Genomic DNA, 21,505 nt, shown 5'->3' with positions numbered 1-21,505 from the left:
AATTATGGGTGTGAGCCACCATGTCTGGCTCTGCAGTTTAAATTTGCAACTCCAAGGCCCCTTGCCACAGAACCATCTCAGCCCAGAGGAACAGCCCTAGATGAGAAGTTGGATGGCCCAGACAGCCCCTGGCTCTAGCCTCTTCTCTCTCACCTTCATGGCCTCAGGCAAGATCAACAGCCACCACCATGACTGTTGATACCTAGTGGGTAGCTGTTTATGTGGCAGGCCCTATGTAAGGCTCCCTACATGCAATCCTCTGTTTAATCGTCACGTCTACCCATGGCTAATGAGTGCTGAGCTGGAATCTGAACCTAGGACTGAGCCCAGAGACTGATCCACCACTGTGCTTTATCCCCACATGACCTCAGGTCCTTCGTCTATGAAATGAGCGTGAAGATCCCTCCCTCCCAGGACTGTTGAGAAGGGCTAACAATACCAACTGTGCAGAAGGCCTTTGTTGCTCTCAAGTAACTGGGATGACAGTCACCTGGTCTGGGCTCACCCCAAGCAAGTGACTTCATCTGTAAGAGACTCTGTTTCCGTAAAGTGAAGAGAATCACACCTACTCCACAGGATCATCCGCAGGATGAAATGAGGTCGTGTTTGGAAAGCGCCTAACACAAGCCTTGGCACTGAACTGATGTGCAATGAACATTAGCACTAGGGGAAGGAGGAGGCAGTGGTCACATGTGTCCTGGTTCTACCTACCAGCTGTGCAACCTGGGGAGCAATTTGGTTACGCCCAAAACCTTGGTTTCCTTATGAATCAACTGGGGACAATAATACCTCACAGGGTTGTGAAAGTAAATGAGTAACGCAAATTAATGCACCTACCACAGCACCTGGCACAGGATGAATCATAAATGAAAAACTTTAAATTACAATTTCCAGTCTGTGAGTCCACCCTGCCCTACTCGCCCTGTGACACCCACCTGCAGCACCTTGCCCTGTGGTCCCTCGTCAAAGAGCAGAGCCTGCTGGTACAGGGGATCACAGGTCTTCTTGGTCATCTTTGTCTTCTTCTTGGCCAAGCAGGCCCCATTCTCCAGCAGGTAAACCTTGATATAGGTGGCTAACGGAGGAGAGAATGTATGACAGGGAGGGGTCCAGGACAGACAGCTACGGCCTGCCCATCCCCTAACTGCCAGGTGATCTCGGAGGTGAGCAGGATGTGTGGAATAAGCCAGCCAGTGGACAGCAGGCAGAAGAGGTGACTCAAGTACTGACTCCTCCATCCTCCCTTACTCCCCGCCTTAGTCACTGGCCTTCCAGGCAAGCTGTGACTCCACTGTAAGGAATCCCGATTTAGGCCATCGGGAGCTGAGGACCTGCTAGACCCAGAGCTCGGCTCTATGCCCCTCCCTGTCAGGACCCCATTTCCAAAATCCCTCACCTGGGAGGGATTTGGAGCCTGGTTTGGGGGTCAGGCCCCGAGCTTCAATCACTTCCACCTCCAGCTGGCCACTCCGGTCCATGATGGCAATGTGCACGTCTCCTGAAAGGAAGAAGAGGGTGAGTCCAGGCAGCGCCAGACCAAGGGGCAGGCCAGCCAGCTGCTGTACTGAATGCCAGCCTGTGGAGGAGGCTACATCTTTACTAGAAAGGGAACAAGACAGCACCAACCACATGGGCCAAAACCGCTCTCAGAAGACCACTTTGAAGCAGCTGAGGGACCCTTTGATAGGTCCTTTGGGGTGGGTTGGGGTAGGGGCATGACCTTCAGGGGCATGACTGGGTAACAACAGATGGCTGCCAAACCCCCATTTGTGTCTGGCTAAGTGGGAGGCTTCTGTTTTACTGAGGAGAATAGCAAACTTGAGGACAGAGCTTCCTGTGTCAGGAAGACAGGGGAGGCTGTGGGCTCAGTGGCTGTTCTTCACCTCCCCATACATCTGTGTCAAAAGAACATCCGTTTGAGGCCGGGCGCAGTGGCTCACACCTGTAATCCCAACATTTTGGGAGGCAGAGGCGGGCAGATCATGAGGTCAGGAGATTAAGACCATTCTGGCTAACACAGTGAAACTCCATCTCTACTAAAAATACAAAAAATTAGCCAGGCATGGTGGTGTGCACCTGTAGCCCCAGCTACTTGGGAGGCTGAGGCAGGAGAATCACTTGAACCCAGCAGGCGGAGGTTGTAGTGGGCCAAGATTGCACCACTGCACTCGGGTCTGGGTGACGAGGAAGACTCCGTCTCAAAAAAGAAAAAAAAGAAAAGAAAAGAAAAGAAAAGAAAAGAAAAGAAAAGAAAACATCTGTTTGAAAAGGCACTGAGCTAAAAACCTGCCCAGGACACAAGGCACTACCAGACAACAAGGGCCTGCTACTGCATTACCAGTGGAGGGAGGGAAGGCCAGCAGACTTTCTGGGTGTGGATGGCTGAGAAATCTTCACTGTACTCCTATAGAATGGATTATCCAGCCGGGGCAAGGTCTGCGTGTGGAGTTATGTCAGTTACCTGATTTCTAGGAACTCTTAGCTTTGTTCAACATTGGTTGGCAGAATTTGGAATTATGTAGTAGTCAGTCACTCAGAACAAAGTGAAGTCCTTTACAGGGGTGCAGAATCATAAGCCTGGTCCACAAGAATCAAATGGGCCAGACTTTGAATTCAGTCACCCATTTTGAGATTATCTGAGCCATCATGCAATTGTTTGTATTTGTGTACTACGGAAGATGGGGATTTACTAATTTCAAGAGACCTCCTGGAATTCATCCACCTCCATCCAGCTATTCCTGACCTCCTTGTGAGGAAGGGAGAAGGGAAGGTCTTGGGAATTAATCTCCATTAACATCACTAACGAGGTGAACAAGGCAAACCTGTCCTTCCCTGGTCTGACACCAGGGGGTACCACACACGAATGGTCCTGGCTGCCATGGCACATTAGCCTTGTGGAAGTGGCTGGCTCCTCTCACTGCTGCCCAGCCTGTGGCTGGGTCTAGGGCTGGGAAAAGCAGGCTCCCCAGACCCTTAAGAGACTGAAAACAAGGGTCCAGCCCTAGAATTGGATTTGGCTAATTCCCAGCCCTTGCTTTCAGCTGACCCTCGCCCTCTGAGGGTCCCCATGGACTTCTGTTCCAGCAGGCAGGAGCTCCTGGGCAGGAGCTTTTGAGGGCATTGCAGTGGAAGGAGTCCTGGCCTGGAGCTCCACTGCATGACTCACAGCAGGACACTGCACTCGGCTTCCTCATTTGCTGGGAGGGTCAAAGGTTGAGCGCTGTCCTGATGGGGGCTGAGTGGGGACGTGTGGGTCAGGTGCTGCTCAGGTCAGACTGATGGGAAACGAGTGGAGGTGTGGAGGCACCTCTGGAGGAGCTATCCTGGAGAGGAGCTGCTGGAAGCCAACACAGCCAACACCTAAGAGAGGGAGGGGGCAGGGAGGTTCTGTCTGAGAGCTCATGAAATGGGCCAGACTGAAGCTAACAGGACAAAGCGTAGGCTTCAGGAAGTACCGTCATCCCTCGGTATTCATGGGGGATTGGCTCCAGAACCCTACCCCGCCCCCACCCAGGGATACCAAAATCCTTGGATGTTCCAGTCGCCAATATAAAATGGCAGCCGGGAGGCCAAGGCAGTCCGATTGCCTGAGCTCAGGAGTTCAAGACCAGCCTGGGCAACATGGTGAAACCCTGTCTCTACTAAAATACAAAGAAAAAAATAAGCCAGGTGTGGCAGTGTGTGCCTGTCGTCCCAGCTACTTGGGAGGCTGAGGCAGAAGAATTGCTTGGACCTGGGAGGCAGAAGTTGCAGTGAGCTGAGACTGCCACTGCACTCCAGCCTGGTGACAGAGCGAGGCTCCGTCTCTAAATAAATAAATAAATAAATGGCAGCCAGGCACAGTGGCTTATGCCTGTAATCCCGGTACTTTGGGAGGCTGAGGTGGATGAGGTCAGGAGTTTGAGGCTAGCCTGGCCAAAGGCTAGTAGTAGAGAAACCCCATCTCTACTACAAATACAAAAATTAGCCAGACATGGTGGCACATGCCTGTAATCTCAGCTACTCAGGAGGCTGAGGCAGGAGAATCACTTGAACCTGGGAGGTGGAGGTAGGTTATAGTGAACCAAGATCACGCCAGTGCACTCCAGCCTGGACAACAGAGTGAGACTCCATCTCGAAAATAAAATAAAATAAAAGAATAAAAATAGCATAGTGTTTGCATATAACTCCCATATGCTTTATTTTATTTAGTTTTTGAGACAGGGTCTCACTATGTTGCCTAGGCTGGCCTCAAACTCCTGGGCTCAAGCAATCCTCCAGCCTCAGCCTCCTGAGTAGCTGGGACTACAGGCACAGGCCACCTCAACCAGCTTCTTCCATATACTTTCAATCATCTCTGGATTACACTGGTGTGCCGCATAATGACATTTCAGTCAACAATGCATCATATACATGACAGTGGGCCCGTAAGATTATAGTGGAGAATATATAGAAACCTGATATATGGTACTTGATATTGGCATTGCAGATCAAATAGGGGAAATGATTGATATTCAGTAATGGTGCTAGGATATATGGTTTTCCATATGAAAAAATACATATAAATTTAAACATATATATATATATATATACACACACACACACATACACAGCATCTAGGGTTGTGTAAGTACACTCTATGATGTTCACACACTGAAAATGACTGTACTTATAATACCTAACACAATGCCTACATATCACTTCATTCACATGGATTCAAGGTAGCACTCGGCATACAGCAAATCAAGTTTTGCTTTTTGCAACTTTGTGGAATTTTTTTTCCCCGAATATTTTCTATCCAAGGTTGGTTGAATCCACAAACACAGAACCCATGGATACAGAGGGCCAGCTATACTTCCTAGCTGCAAGGAAAAGCGATAAGAAAATTACTAAAGAGCCTCTAGGTGCCAGGTGCTGTTGGGTGTAACAAGTCAAATAAGCCACAGTTCCTACGCATTAAATTGAAATACCTCATGCAAAGCATCTAATAGGAGCTCAGTAAAGTATTGTTAGAGCATAGAACGCAAGTGGGTATTATTATTCCCATTTTAAAGATGAGGAGACTGAGGTTCAAAGAAGGGAAGTGACTTGCTTAAGATCACAGAATTGGTGATAGAATAAACTCTATGATGGCCAATGCAGGGCCCCCACTGAGCTCACCCTTCCTGTCGCATGGTCACAATTACCCCACTCAACCTCCCCTTAATAAGACTCACCCATGGGTGGTGTTGCCAGTGTCTGTCGCCCCACAATCTGAGCTGGTCCCAGACCATCCAGGAAATCGCTGAACTGGCTTTCAGCCCCCAGCCGGGTAGTGGGGAAGATGAACCTGCAGGAGGAGGCAGAGGGATGCGTGAGGGGGTCAGGGCAACCTGAGGATGAAAGTATAGCTGGCAGGCTGCCATGCTCTGCCCCTGGGGCCCTGGGCACTTCCCTCTGTGCCTCAGCTTCTCCTCTAGACAGTATGATTGCACTACTCTGGGAAAGGACAAACAGAACTGTTCATTTCTGCATACTGAAGAAAAATACTTTGATGTCACTTGATAAAATAAACTAATAACAATACATAATGATGCTATTTAATCCTTAAGGTCCAGGGACTTCTGAAGTGACCCTTACAAGGCAGGGCTTGCTGGGCACCTGTGTCCTCACCAGGGCATGTCAATGCTAAGAACCAGAGACATAGGTCAGAAATTTCAATGCCCGGAACAAGTTACAAGAACTGAGGTTTGAGTTGACTGCAAGTTTGAAATCCAAGTCAAACATGAGGTGGTGCCCAGAACAGCAGCTAAGACCAAAACAACACAATTACAGGGTTGAGGTGAATGGCAAGTGATGGTGGTTGGTGGCTGTTCCATGACTGTGTGGGGGTCTAGAAACAGTAACAAGAAAAGCTGACAGTGATTGACAACTGGCCAGGTGCCAATGGTACATTAAAAATTCCACATGTGTTATATCATTTAATCCTTACAACCACTCTGTGTGGTAGGAGCTATTATCCAATCTTACAGATGAGAAAACAGAGGCTCCAAAAGGTAAAATTGCCTTGCCTGCAAAACAAAACTCATGGGGTTTTATATGTTGAGGATTAGGGTAGGTGAAAAGTTCCAGACAAACAGAAAACACTAAATGATAGTTCCAGTTGCTGCTGTTGTTATCATCAAGGGAAAAGTGCTACTTCTCTCTTGTGCTCCAGTCTAGATGTTCTAGGTGTGGCCAGCTGAGAAAGGACAGATGAGGGAGGGTTGGCCCTGCCAACCCTCAGGGGCTATGATAGAACAAAGTTCTAAGATCTCCTAGAAAGGCCCAGGCTCCTGGCTGCAGAGATAAAAGGCTGTCCAAGGAAGAATCTCCTACTAGATAGTTTGGCTTGAGTCCCCCTTGGCTAGCGGCCGGCAGGGAGGAAAAAGTAGGCTGTGTAGACTTGTCAGAGAGAGCCTGTGTCTCTCCCTGACTAGGCCCAGCCTCCACCCCACAGGGAGGGGCTTCAAGGCCCCACTTTTATTGGCCATGGTCAACAACAGCCTAGTATCACATTCTTAGGACAATGATATCTGAGAAGGTTAAATAAAGAAACTTAGACTCTCAAGGTCACAGAATTTTAGGAGCTGGATATAGTGTGGAGACTGTGAACAAAGGTCATGGAATCAAATGGAATTATCCAATTCTGATTCCATCACCACTTAATAGCTGTGACCTTGGGTAAGGTGCCCCACCCTCTTCCTCTCCCTGTTTCTCCACTTGTAAAATGGAGGTAATGGTAATACCCACAACCCTCAGGGTTGCTCTAAGTGTTAAATGATCCCTGTTAGGCCGGCTGCGGTGGCTCATGCCTGTAATCCCAGCACTTTGGGAGGCTGAGGTGGGCGAATCACCTGAGATTGGGAGTTCGAGACCAGCCTGACCAACATGGAGAAACCCCATCTCTACTAAAAATCCAAAATTAGCTGGGCGTGGTGGTGCATGCCTGTAATCACAACTAGTCAGGAGGCTGAGGCAGGAGAATCGCTTGAACCTGGGAGGTGGAGGTTGTGGTGAGCTGAGATTGCGCCACTGCACCCCAGTGTGGGCAACAAGAGCAAAACTCCATCTCAAAAAAACAAAAAACAAAACAAAAAAAAACAATGATCACTGTTCCTGGTCTGATCACAGCTGGCAGATCCCAGTGTAAGAATCACCTATTTGAGGCCGGGCGCGGTGGCTCACGCTTGTAATCCCAGCACTTTGGGAGGCCGAGGCGGGCGGATCACGAGGTCAGGAGATCGAGACCACGGTGAAACACCGTCTCTACTAAAAATACAAAAAATTAGCCGGGCGTGGTGGCGGGCGCCTGTAGTCCCAGCTACTAGGAGAGGCTGAGGCAGGAGAATGGCGTGAACCCGGGAGGCGGAGCTTGCAGTGAGCCGAGATTGCGCCACTGCACTCCAGCCTGGGCGACAGAGCGAGACTCTGTCTCAAAAAAAACAAAAAAAACAAAAAAAAACAAAAAAACAAACAAAAAAAGAATCACCTATCTGAGATGCCCAGGCATGCTCTGCACCTGGGAAGATGTAATAAATGCTTGAGAGTACTCGCATTCATGGAAGTAGGTGCAGCAGTGAGACACACGATCACTGAATCTCAAACGAGGGAGCCACAGAATCCTAAGCGTGGAAGTCACTAGGCCTTGAAGCAGAAGCAGAAAATCTTAGTCATACAACTATAATTTCATAGACTTAGAAGAGATCTGTGGGAATATCTAACCCAGTGACTTTCAGATTTTTTAATGCAACCTACATGTAAGAAAGGAGATTTAACAACATGACCCAGGACAGACCTGTGTGCATCTATACATAAAAAATGGAAACAAAAGTTCACGAGGCAATTTATCCTTACTTCATAAGATATGCCTATTTCTTTTTCTAATGCTGGTTTTGACCTACTAAACCTATTTTATTTCCTGTCTATGAATCACCATCCATGGTTTGAAAAACACTGATCTAGTCCAATCTCCTTCCCTCAGCTCTAAGCAAGCCTCCTTGAGAATCCACTCATCTGGGCCACAACAATGGTTTTAGATTTAAAAGGATTTTAGGGCCACATTTTCCTTTCCACTCTTTCCTCTGGAGCAGGGCAGTGTGTGCATGGTGGGAGGTGGGAGGTAAGGGTCCCTTCCTGAAACATACAGAAGGAACTGATAGCTCCTGGGTATCTGGATATTCCAATGGGAGCAATGGAAGACCTGAGGTCCAGGCACAGAGTGTTGAGGGGAGGGGTATGAAGGAAGGCAGAGACACAGGGGACCCAGACATTTTAGCTGGAAACAAAACAGGGAGGCTTTCCCACCCTGCCCAGTGGCTCTGTGACTGGAGGACCGAGGAGGAGGGAGGGGACCACAGTGCGGGGCTGCACGCACGTGCCGTCAGAGCTGTTGCTGTTGGTGCTCCCATCGGTGGACTCCCGGCTGCCCTGGCGTGTGACCCGGCTCCGCATCTCCACCGCGATGCCTGTCTCCGTGCTCCGGCGGATGTTGCTGCGCAGCTTCTTGGTGGCCCCTTCTGTGACCCCCCCCACCCCAAGCACAGAGAGGGAACAAGGTCAGATTATGAATGGGGCTTCTCTAAGAGTCCTGCCAAAGTCACTCTCTTGGCATGGGGGGTTGATGGGGAGGATGAGCAGGGCTCTGACTGGAGGCAGGGGCATGGCTGAGCTGACCTCAGAGCTGGTCTGCAGCCTGACACCTGGCCCTGCTCAGGGCAGTGACACTGACAGAGCAGACTAGAAAGATGGCTGCAGGCAGAGTCATGATGGCGCCACCACGCAGAGCCGCAGATCCGCAGCTGGGGCCCTCGCCTCACCCTCATCAAGCTCCCCTGACGCCCGGCTTCCCACTCGATTTCAGCCCTTGCCCCTTGGCCCAAAGGTTAAGTGTGCCTCCTCCCACTCTCTTCTGGAAAGTTCATCTTCTCTGTGATTCTCAGACTGACTTTCCCTCTCTCAGGCACCCTCAGACCCTATCACACCCAGACCTCACAACTCACCGCTGATACCTCTGGAGGCTCTATAGGAAAGCCTCCATGGGAAGCCTGGCCACTCTCAAACAAACCCGCCTTCTCTAGGTGGGGCTGGACATGGAGAGGATGTGTGTGGAGAGCTGGAGAGGCCATTAGGAAAACGAGACAGAGAGGGACTGCTGGGGTGACCCAAATTGCCTTTGGCTTTGAGAAAAGGTCTGCAGAAGAACCCCCGAAGCTGGCCTGTGAGAACTTACCCCTGTGTCTCTGTGCCTCCTGTTCAGAGGACCTTGACCCCCATATCCTAGCCTCCCCCTCAGCCTTGCAGGGAACATGGGACACTTTCCCTCTCCCAGCAGCACACCATCCTGCCTGGGTTTCCATGGCAACCTCCTCGGCATTGCAGTGTGGTCCCTCTAAACACCCTCTCCTCCTGGGGGGGGCGGATGGGGGAGACGGCCTGAGGGTTTGCAGGGACTTCCCTCACTGAAGCTTGGCAGCTGGAGGAGCTTGATGGGGAGAGAACTGGCCCTCAGATAGGAGCTGCACCAAAGGAACCATTTGCTGTCACTGGTTAGAGGCCAAGTGAATTAACAGTGGAGTTGCCTACAGGGAGGGAGAGAGGCCAGGGCAGGACAGGCAGCACAGCCCCTGAAAGCAGTGGGGAGCAGGGAGCTGGTTACCTTGGCAATTCTCTCCTACCACACCCAATGGTGGGCTGGGGAGGGGATGCTCAAGGCCCCAGCCTGGGAAAAGGAAGACTTTATTCCTCCTGCTTCGTCTGCTTATCTTTCAGAAAGTCCCCAGTGGAGGAGGGCAGGCAGAGAAGTCTAGGATCACTAGTGGATGGAAGGGTGGGTGGCGGGACAGGCTGAGAACAGGGTGCAGGGTGAGGAGGAATGTCTTCTCTGAAATCATCCCAGCTTCTGGGATATTGGAACAGCATATTCAGGAATCCATGACACCATCAACATGTCTGTCTGTCTCTCTCATACACACACACACACACAGAGTCACATTAGCTCATACATATTTTTTTCACAAAGAGAGGCATAGACAGACATGCATGAGCGGCAGCAATCACATATATGAATACAGTAATCTCATACACAGGGCTACATGCAGGTTTATATCATAGTCACACAGTCACAAATGGTCCTACCAGGTCTTGGTCACATGTACACATGATGTACTCTGCCACCTTCAGTCAAGTCACGGACACATGATCTTCACATGTAACACTTGGAGTTGAACCCTCCCATTCAATCACATACGTTGATGAAAACCCACAAATGGTGTCTGACTCAGCTCACACACAGAGGCCTGGGTAATAATGCTGGTGTGTGGGGCCTCTCCCTGTCCGGGGCTCCCTCGCCTTCATATCTCTACCTCACAACACACAGCCTGAGTTGGGGTCACCTTCTCATGACCCCAACCCTTCTCTTTCAGAGTTTAGGGAAGCTTTGACCCATTTGGGAGCAAATTTGCCTTTTTGATAAGACTTGTCCAACCGAATGTGAGACCGTGAGTCGGGGAGTCACAGAATCCTGAAATCTTAGAGATACTTTGGCTACCCCTCCCCCAAATTTCACAGATGGGAAGCCTGAGGTCCAGGTGCCGAGAGAGCTGGGACTAGATCAGGCCCACAGACTCCCAGTCTGCTGTCATGCTCTTTTCACTCCCCTCCCAATCCCCCATCTAGCTGAGAGGTGATTCAGCAGAGATTAAGTTCCATGACTTCAGAGGAAGGGGAAAGCTCTTGCAATCTCAGAGACGATCCCTCCACTGGCTTCATACATGTCCATACGATCCCTCTACTGGCTTCATACATGTCCATACGATCCCTCTACTGGCTTCATACATGTATAGTCTCAACCCCTGCTGATTTAAGGAATAACTTTATATAATCTCTCTCTCTAGAGAAACAGGCCAAGTTGCTTGCAATAATTCTATGGGCTCCAGAGACCAAAAGACTCCAGGAACCATCCCATCTGTCCCATCACAAACAAAGGAGGGGCACTCACAGCCTGTACCACCACTCCCTATGGCATCTTCTGGAATGGTCCTGAGCCCTCTCTCTACCCTGACCCAGATCCCAGAGTCCAGAAGGGGAAAGCCGCTGTCCCTGGTACTGAAAACACTAGCTCCGTTTGGGCAGGGGCTGGGACAGCCCAGGATGGTCCTGTGTAGACCCAGCCAATTGCCAGACCAGAACCCACCTGTGTCCTGGACCCGAAGCTCTGACCCCACCCTCCTCACTGCTCCCATGACTTAGTGAATGTCAAATCCAGATGGAAACTGGGAGAGAGCATTTTAGCTGCATTTTACAGAAGAGGAAACTGAGGCCCAGTGGAAAAGTGAATTTCCCGAGGTCCCATGGTGAGTTAGAGAGCCAGGACTAGCCCTCTAAAGTGAGTTTTTGTAAGTCCACTCTAGAGCAACATGAGGAATAAACTGGAAGAAGGCAGGCAGGAGGCAGGAGAACTAGAGAAGAGGGTGGTGCAATAGTCCAGGCTAGATATTATGGGTCCTGTACTAGGGCAGGGCCTTTGAAACAAAGAAGGATGGGCAGGGGTCTAGCCAATGCAGAGTATGGACACACTAGGAGGAAAGAGGCCCTGGGAAGGGCAGACCTGAGCCCAGAAGACAGAGTCCAGGAGAGGAATTCCTCCCCACTTCACACAGCCCAGCGCTGCAGGGAATGGAGCCATCCCATCTGTTAGGAGTGGGGGCACCCTTCTAGGTCTTTCCCAGAACAGTTTCTAGAGCCAATGCCCATGAGTCTGCCTCATATATTCCTCTGGCACCAGATGCTTCCACCCACGAGGTGGGTCTGAGCTGGGATACTGGCATCCTCAAGGCATGGGGGCAAAAAATGGAGAAGGAATTTTAGATGGAGAGGAGTGTGCTACAGGGAAGGAGCAGAGGTGTGGAGGCTGAGAACTCACTTCTCTTTTGGCTTTATGGTACAATGGCAGGTAATAATAATAGCATCAACACTTTGCTGAGTGCCTATACTATGTGCCAGGCATGACACTGGGTGCCTTTGCATACCCTATCTCATTTAATTCCCTGGATAACTCTGCAAGGCATGTATCATTGCCCTCATTCTACAAACAAGGCAGCAGGCTCCGAGAGGTGAAGTAACTTGCCGTAGTCACCCGGCTAGTAAATGACAGGGGATGGATCTGAACTTGAGGTCATTCTCCAGGAACATGCTTTCTCCCCAGGCTCTGGATGCCTCATCAATAAAATAAGTATGGCGTACTAGATGATCTCAAGGGACTCTCCCCACTCTGACATTCAGCAATTAGCTGATTCACAGAGACCTTCAGTTAGAAGGGCATCTGGGCAGTTCCCCTAGCTCCAGTCCTTTAGCCATGCCCTTGCATACCAAGGAGACAGGGGATTCAGAAGCCCCATCATCATTCATCTCTTCTCAAGATGAAAGGTCTTCCTGGTATCTGCTCCAATCCCTGCCTGCAGCCTGTAAAGTCAAGGCAGACCACTAGAAGGTTCTCCCAGTGACTCAGGTCCCTATCCTGGCCTTGGAAGACTGTCCCTCCAAATCACTTTGGGCATGAAGAAGTCTTTGGGTCTGAAGCTGAATCAGCTGGATTCCTGGGCTTGGTCCCCTGGAGCCAGACTCTTGGGGTCCAACACCTCCACGACCTCCTAATCTTAATCTCACTCCTTAGTCCTATCTCAGCCCCCTCCTTGTCCCAGCCCAACTTCTAGATCCCCAAGTCCCCATCTCCCTGACTCTCTAGTACCAGGCCTAAACTGCATATTCACAGTGGCCATGCCCACTCTAGGGCTCTGATAACGTCAAGCCCCTTCCCCATCTGTAATAGCTTTCCCCAGCCAGAAACCACATCACAGTTTGATTGCTGGAAAAGACCAGCCCACGTGCTACTGTCGAGGGCTTTGTATAAATCTATTTTAAGGCCTGGAGAAGTCCCCCACCGCCAGCCCCAACTGGGAGCCTTGATGAGCATTCTCCCTGGATCCTCCGGAGCCCCCGCCCCCTCACCATCCCATCCAGCTGCCTATTTGAAGGTTTCTGGGGAAGTTGTTACTCTGAACAAAATAAGCCGGAAGAGATTTTCAAACAAAACCAGCTGGTGTCTGGGCTGATACCACAAAGTGAGGAGGTCTTGGTGGGGAGGGCTGTCTCCTCTGTGATGTGGGGTCTATGTATTTCACAAGGTGGTCACCCACCAGGCTGAACATAACTGAGATTCTGCAGCTAGGTGTCTGAAAAAGGATCCTGTATTGATGAGGATGGAGCTGTTAAGGTGTGTGTGAATGTGGCTTTGTGATGTACACCTGCATACATGTGATATGTTTCTGTGATCTGGGTCTGCGCATGTGTAATCAGAGGGCCATGTCTGTGTGGTTTGCATGACTGGTTTTATCTGTGACCATGCGCAGTGTGAATTACTCTATTGTGCTTCCCTGGAAATATGGGCAGCTTACCAGAGCCACTGAGCGTTCTATTTATGTAACTGCACAAGTCACACATCTTTGTGTGTGTCTCCCTTGTGCTTTGTAACATATACATGGGACTACAGAACTGCATTTGTGTGGCTATTTGTATTTACGAGACTAGGAGATTACAGGTGAGACTGAATCTTTTTTGTTTTTTAAACCAGGGGGTCTTACTATGTTGCCTAGGCTGGTCTCAAACTCCTGGGCTCAAGTGACCCTCCCGCTTCTCCCTCCCAGAGTGCTGGGATTATAGGTGTGAGCCCTGCACCCAGCACTTGAGAATAAATCTTGTGGATGTGTATGTCTGTAAAATTGTGGTGTCACTTACACAGTGCCAGGATCATAAGGCTGTTTAATAAGTAATTACTGGTTAATGTCTAAGTCTGTGTGTGGAGACAGTGGAGTGTAAAGGTTAAGAGCATCAGCTAGAAAGCCCAACTGCTAGTGTTTGAGTCCAGGCTCCACCACCTACTAGTTGTGTAGTTTGAAGCATCTGACCTCCCTTTTCTGTTCTTTGGTACCTGCCTCATAGAGCTCCATGGAGATGTAATCCGTCCATACACCTACTGGACCTAGAACAGCACCTGGTGTATGGGAAGGGCCATAGTATAAGTGTTTGTGGGCATGGAAGTGCAGACCCATCAGGGCAGTCTCTGGGTAGTCTGTCTTTGCAAAGTGTCCCCCACCCCCACCCTGTGATGTCCCATGCCCCCTCACCAGGCTGCGGAAGCTGCAGTGTGCTCTTGCTCCACTGAGTCAGACCCACGATGGCCACCATCTTGGCACCCAGGCTGCTCCGCCGCTTCTTGGCGGTGGTGGTCCCAGCCCCGCCCCCGGCTTGCTGGGATCCGCAGATTTCACCGCTAATGCTGGAGCTCCGCACCACGTTCCTGGAGGCCCCAGATGAGGCAGGACCTGGCTCCCCGTTAAACATGGTCCCCGGGGCTGCAGGGCCTCAGGCAGCTCTGAAGGTGGGCAGGAAACAAAAGGATCCCACGTCAGACTTGGATGAATCTACTGCAGTCCCACCACTTCCTAGCTGCATGACCTTGGGCTAGTCACTTGACCTCTCTGAGGCTATAAGGTTAGATGCACAAACAAATGTCAAGAGCATGCACAGGTTCTGGCTCAATAAAAGAGACTATTCCTATTAGCACATGGCTATGAAGAACCTTGCAGGTGACCAGTTTGATGGAGAGGACCGAGGCTGTGGAGTCACATGGCCCAGGCTTGAATTCCAAAGGCCTCTACACACTAGCTGCGTGGACTTGTGACCAAACATCCTGAGGTTTCAGTGAACACCTCAGCAAGATGTGAAATAAAAGCACTTAGCTCATAGGATTGTTCTAAGGTTTAAATTAAATAATGCATGGGAAGTGCCTGTCAGGCTTAGAGGAAATATTCAGTAAGTATTGGTGGTTATTATTTTCATAGCAAATAATAACAGGGAGAACAGAACTGGCTCCAGCCTGTGCAGACTCTGGTGGGGTCCTTCTATGTGAAGGGGATACTGCAGAAAAGTCCAAAGCAGCAAGAAAGTCACCCTTTATCGTACTCTTGAGAGGCATTTTAGCCTATTCCCTTCCAGCCATCCTTCCATGCATTTTTTAAAATAATTGAACTCATACTACAAATATCATTTTATATCCTACTATTTTTTCATTTAACATTATATCATGGCTGGGCACGGTGGCTCATGCCTGTAATCCCAGCACTTTGGGAGGCCGAGGCGGGAGGATCACCTGAGGTCAGGAGTTCGAGACCAGCCTGACCAACATGGTGAAACCCCATCTCTACTAAAAATACAAAAATTAGCTGGGTGTGGTGGTGGGCACCTGTAATCCCAACTACTCAGGAGGCTGAGGCAGGAGAATCGGTTAAACCGGGGAGGCGGAGGTTGCAGTGAGCTGAGATCACACCATTGCACTCCAGCCTGGGTGACAGACCGAGACTCTGTCTCAAAAAAAAAAAAAAAAAATTACATCATAAGCATTTCCCAATGTCATTAACACTATGTATGCTACCGTGATATTCCATTGTATAGAAGTAGCATAATTGATTTAAGTATTTCAGTACAGTTACCGCTTAGATCAGGCCCAAGTTTCTCTCCTCTTTCTCTCTTTCCTCTCTTTTATTTTTATTTATTTATTTATTTATTTTTTTGAGATGGAGCCTCACTCTGTCACCCAGGCAGTGGCGCAATCTCGGCTCACTGCAACCTTTGCCTCCTGGGTTCTAGCAATTCTCCTGCCTCAGCCTCCCGAGTAGCTGGGATTACAGGCGCCCTCCACCAAGCCTGGCTAACGTTTTGTATTTTTAGTATAAATGGGGTTTCACCATGTTGGCAAGGCTGGTCTCAAACTCCTGACCCCAGGTAATCTGCCTGCCTCAGCCTTTCAAAGTGCTGGGATTATAGACATGAGCCACCGGGCCTGGCTTCTTTCCTCTCTTTTAAATAAACATGGCAATAAACATCTTTCTTTTTTTTTTTTAAGATGGAGTCTTGCTCCGTCACTCAGGCTGGAGTGCAGTGGCACGATCTCGACTCACTGCAACCTCTGCCACTTAGGTTCAAGAGAATCTGGTGCCTCAGCCTCCCAAGTAGCTTGGATTACAGGCGTGCGCCACCATGCTCAGCTAATTTTTTTGTATTTTTAGTAGAGACAGGGTTTCACCCTGTTGACCAGGCTGGTCTCAAACTCCTAATCTCAAGTGATCCACCCACCTCAGCCTCCCAAAGTGCTGGGATTACAGATGTGAGCCACCATGCCCAGCCTAAACATCTTTCTACATGGATTTTGTCTGCTTATTTCTTTAGGACTGATTCCTCGAAATGGAATGACTGGATCGGGCGTACAATTACTGCTAGGAGCTTCCCTAGCATCCACTCCCTCTTTCTGCATCCTGACAGAGGGCTGGTTTTGTCCAGGTACCACCCATCCCTTGTTTTAGAGGCAGATCTTGATTAAGGCAATCTGTGAATGGCATTCACCTTAGCAACTCTTACTTGTCCAAGTGGGGGAAGATTTCGATCCCATGCTTACAAGAGAGGTGGGGGGCTCTCTCTCTTTCTCCCTCTGTCCTTCTCTTTCCTACACCCTAGAGAGGGCTAAGCCCTAGGACGAAGCCAGTGCTACTGTGAACAGACAGCACTCAGACAGAAAGTACCTCAGGCCACACCTAGGGCCTGCCCTGCGCTGGCCTTCCAATGATGTGAGACAATACATTTTCCATTGCTTAAGCCAATTTGAATCAGAGTTCTCTGTTACCTCCAAAAGCACCCTACCTGATGCCAGGGTCATAAATGTCTTTTGGATTCTTGGGATCTATTGTCAAATTCCTTTTTAAAATATAGACATTTACTCTCCCTGTTAGCTGCATTCAACAAATATTGTTTGTTGAATTGCCCCTAAAATTCCCAGGCCCATGCTGAATGCCAAGGATACAGCAGTGAGCCAGGCCAACTTGGTCCTGCCATCCCAAAGCCGCCAGAACAAGAGGGAGACAGACAGTAAATAACTAATTCTACAGTTAAAGATTTAATGATGGTTATGCTAAGTGCTAGGGAAGAGGACAGAGGGCCCTGAGAACCACTCTGGGGGAGGGGGCTGCAGGAGTCTATGGCTCTGTTTTGAACAGAGCTGGGATCTCCAGCTGTCGGCCTCCACAGTTTGGCTGCAAAGTCCCAAGCTGAAGTCAGTCTCCTCTGCTCAGGAAGAACCCAACAAGGCCAGCCGTTCCAGCATGCTCTGCACCCAGCACCCTACTGGCTCTGTCCTAGCCCACAGTGGTTTTCCTGGGGCAGCTGACCATCCCAGGGTTCAGGGCACTTCACTTGACCCTGGGCCCTCAGGCCTGGAACACTGAGGGAGTCCACCTTTTCAAAAGGACACAGAAAGGGGAGGGAGAACAGGTGAAAGAGGAAAAGCACCATTGTGGCAGATAAAGGAAGACAGTCCCCAGACAGCTGAGAATGGTCACCTGGTCAGCATGGCTCCTGCCAGCCTGGCAAAGTATAGCTGACAGAGGGGATGAGTTAACGCCTCATTTTGCCTTCTCTGTGGCTGCCTGAACCGATCTCATTCACCCTGTGACGTGTGCAGAGTCCTGGATTGTATTTCTCCATCCTCCATCAACCCTGCAGCTAATGGAAAGTCCCCCTGGACTGGGGCCTATGATAATCTCTTGAGTTTCCAATTCTAGTGCCAGTTTGTGTGTTTTTGCGGTATCTGCATGGTCTTTTGGTGGAAGGTGGGAGAAGGCTTATCTGATCCTGTGACTCTGCCATGGTGTAGGTCTAATTTACTCCTTACAGTATTTCTGGAAGGCATGTGGTTATCTCTGTATTGTAGATAAGAAAACTGAGTCTCAGAGAAGTAAAGGACTTGTTCATCCTAGCCAGCTAAGAAGAGGTAAGGCCTGGACTTGAACCCAGATCTCCTGTTTCCACAAAGAGACAGAATGCTTAGCATCCCCTGTCCCTTCAACTAAAACTGGAGGCCCGGCCCTTAAGCTCAGACTCTGCCCTGGGTCTCTGGGCCCTTTGAGAAAACTACAAGGAAAGTGTCTATGTGAGAAAAGCCCCTCCGGCCCACGTTCCCACAGCTGTCATGAGCATCTAAGTTAGGGCAGTAGAAATCCCAACCGGACCATAGCTGGAGAAGCAAAGTGCTTCCCTAGCACAGCCTCTAGGAAGCAGGAGAGTACCACCCCCAGGGGGAGAAAAGGGAAGGGGGTAAGGGACGAAATTCCTGACCCTGCCAACCCAGGGGCTCATGTTTCCTCACGAATAATAAATGGAATTGACAAGCAGTTGGTTTGGCATCAAGGTCTCTGCACCATCCAGAGCTATTTTCTCATCTTTAACCATCTAGGGATCAACCAGGGGGGCTGGAGAACTGAAAAATGCTTGAGAGGGCCCAGCCTGCAGGCCACTCCCCAAGGGGCAGGAGGAGCCAGACCCAAAGCACTGGACCCAAGGTCCTAGGACTGACCTTGTGGGTCAGAAGTCCTGGGTAGGGCAGCTTAGGAGGATTAGGAATAAAGACGTGGGATTCAAATGTGAACAGATTCCTTATGTGAACTCCTCTGGGCCTCGGCTGTCTCATCTGGGTGTAAAATGAAGGGGTCAGGTTAAATAATCTCTAAAAGTCCTTTTGACTGTGAGAGTTGTCTATGAACGCACATTGCAGCAGAGGTCTCGGAATTAGAGATCTAGTTTCTTCTCTGGCAGCAGGTCTAGCTCAGGAAAGACATGCCAAAGTTACAGATAGGGAACCTAAAAGGAGGGCCATCCACTGCATAGCAACCCCTGAGCCATCAGACCACAGGGATGGAAAAGGGAAGGTGGTGGAGACCGCGGCAGAGTGGTTAGGAGCAGGCAGGACACACAGCACACCATGTCACATGTTGGTGATTCCAAACGATTGCTAAATAAACTATACCCTTCCCACGCAAGTCCCTTCACCAATTCCCTGCTTCTGAGCAGACTGTCCCTTTCTCAGCCCAGGTCATGGCACCTCAGGGAAGGAGACCGTCCTATGATCTCAGTGAGTCACACAGACCTCGCTCTGAAGTTCTTCCTGCTGACTCCCAGCTATTGCCACAGCAGCAGAGAAACTTTGATTTATCCTCCAGGGAGACAGCTACTGCCCCACTCCTGCCAAAACTCCATGCCAAAAGACCTGCCCAGCTCCCCAGGAATAAGATTTGTGTTTTCTTTTTAGCCCTTGGATGTTTGGCCTCTACCCTGGGGTCTCAGTATCCTAAAAGGGCCCTCCAAACTCTCTCTTGAATCGTGACAACAGCAGGTCTCAGGGCCCTACCAGGCTACCCCGGGCACCTCAGTCCCTTTAACTGTGGGTCTAACCAGATGATTTTTTTTTTTTTTTTTTTTTGAGACGGAGTCTTGCTCTGTCACCCAGGCTAGAGTGCAGTGGTGCGATCTCGACTCACTGCAACCTCCGCCTCCCGGGTTCAAGCAATTCTCCTGCCTCAGCCTCCCAAGTAGCTGGGACTACAGGCGCCCACGACCACGCCCAGCTAATTTTTGTATTTTTAGTAGAGATGGGGTTTTGCCATATTGGCCAGGCTGGTCTCGAACTCCTGACCTTGTGATCTGCCCGCCTCAGCCTCCCAAAGTGCTGGGATTACAGGTGTGAGCTACCGCACCCAGCCCGGATGAGAATTTTTGGTAGTTCAAGGCCACACAAAAGCTCAAGATGAACCTAGCCACCCACCTTTCCAACAGTAAAGACCAAGGAATGCATCACAGGGTGACGGAGTGTTAGGCTGGAAGGGACTGCAAATAACTGAGGCTCCCACCACCCCTCCCCATCCTCTACTCACAGTGGTCATCATTAACCTCTCTCTTTCCCATCAAGGTCAGACTTAGCTTCAGAGTCCCTCTCAACACAGGGCTCCAGCACCAGCTGATGACAAACAGCTTATGAGCTAAAACTAACTTGCTGTCTCTATTCTAGCCTGAGCCTTTTATTTTGCAGAACAAGAAATCAAGGCCCAGAATGGGGGAAAGACGCACCAGGGTAATACAAAAAATTGGTGGCAAAATCACTGCTTCAACCCTAAGTCCCCTAACTCTCAGGTCTCACATCACCTATCGGGTGCTCCCTCCCCACCCTTCACCTGGAAGAAAACCCAACTCACCGAACTGATGAATCTGAGCCTGGTGTTCCGCATCACAGGGGGCTGCCTCCCAACAGCACACCCCTAGGGCATTTGCACAAGGCTTCAATCGACTTCTGCCAAAACACCAATTTTCAAGAAATGAGGTGAAGGCAATCAGGGCAGGCTCCCAGGAGGAGGCGATGTGATAAAAGGGTCTGGAAGGGAAGAGAGGAGCTTAGAGGAAGGGCTAGGTAAGGCATCTACCCTCAAGGGCTTCCAGTAGATTGTGGCATAAAAAGATAGACTTTGAAGAAGCTGTGTGACCTTGAGCAAATCATTTAAACTCTTCAATTCTCCGTTTCCCCTTGTAAAATGTTCACAACTCCTGGGCCCCCTAATGTTCCTTTAGGTACTTGGATGCCAAGCTGCTGAAGACCCACAACTTTGAGATTTTTAAATACATGTACAGAGACTCAGCCAGGACCAACTGCTAAGGAGCTCTAGACCCTATCCTTCCTTCCTCCAACCTCCCTCTGATTAATGGGGTCTGTGTCCCTCCCCAGACACTCCGTGACATGCCCAGCAGCTGCGGGACACACTCCTGGCTCTACCCCCAGCCATGTGATCCTGAGCAGCTCCTTCAGCTTCTCTGAACCATTCCCTCCTCTACAAAACGAGTCTCATCACCACCTGGGCCCTCCCTGACTCTCCCAGCTGGACTAGGGGTCAGATGAGACAAAGAGGAGCAGAAAGGCAGAGTGAATGAAACACATGCTCTAGAGGCAGACAGACGTAAGTGCAAAACCTAGATCTGCCACTTACAAGCTGTATGATACAGGGCTTCCTTAACAAATCCCCTGAGCCTAATGCTCCTCATCTCTAAAGTGGAGATGATAATGCCTGCTTTAGGATTCTTATATAAAACATTACAAAACAAGGATTGGGATGTGGTAAATGATCATCAGTTGGGCAATTACATTATTATTACTAATAAGATTCCTTTATAAATCGTAAAGCATTGTCCAGGTGTTAGTTCTTATTGGTCTGGAGTCCACACCAGGTGCAACCACTGCAGGGGAAGGCCCAGAGACTAGGAGCATCGCCTCCCACCACAGCCCTGAGTGCTCCCGAAGTCTGGGATCAGGGTCCCTGCACTTTTCAGTTGAGGTGAGAGGCAGCGCATGAAGCTGTGCCAGCATCTCAGCTCCTGACCCCCTGCTGGATGCTGGGTCTGGCATCTGAGACCCCTGGCCCAAACCTAATCCAGCACCAGGACGGCCCATCGCATCACCTGTGCCAATCTGTGCCCCTGTCAGAGGCTAGTGCCTGCATTCACAGAAGGGGGAGAGGGGCTCCTTTGGCTCTAGTCTCTCCTGTCCCCACTCAAGGAGAGGTGGGCGGGTGATGGGTTGGTA

General features: G+C 50.0%; 1 protein-coding gene across 3 annotated transcripts in view; it reads right to left on the bottom strand.

Moving 5' to 3' along the window:
* The window catches only part of RIMS3 (regulating synaptic membrane exocytosis 3), a 45,506-nt gene that overhangs the window by 7,332 nt on the left and 16,669 nt on the right, over positions 1-21,505 (bottom strand). For 2 of the 3 annotated variants that reach the window (XM_055254868.1, XM_055254867.1), the window contains 6 exons: positions 20,130-20,305; positions 14,181-14,428; positions 8,375-8,516; positions 5,196-5,308; positions 1,397-1,498; positions 936-1,075 (listed from right to left, as the gene is read on the bottom strand). In XM_055254868.1, coding sequence (XP_055110843.1) covers positions 936-1,075; positions 1,397-1,498; positions 5,196-5,308; positions 8,375-8,516; positions 14,181-14,397 — 714 coding nt within the window. In that variant the 5' untranslated portion in view covers positions 14,398-14,428; positions 20,130-20,305. The remainder of the gene's footprint in view (positions 1-935; positions 1,076-1,396; positions 1,499-5,195; positions 5,309-8,374; positions 8,517-14,180; positions 14,429-20,129; positions 20,306-21,505) is intronic. The other variant, XM_063625181.1, reaches the window with a different exon arrangement.

This window comes from Symphalangus syndactylus, chromosome 12, assembly GCF_028878055.3.
Source record: "Symphalangus syndactylus isolate Jambi chromosome 12, NHGRI_mSymSyn1-v2.1_pri, whole genome shotgun sequence".
Lineage (NCBI taxonomy): Eukaryota > Metazoa > Chordata > Mammalia > Primates > Hylobatidae > Symphalangus > Symphalangus syndactylus.
Note: the sequence above shows the minus strand (reverse complement) of the source record. Positions and strands in the feature narration are given on the sequence as shown.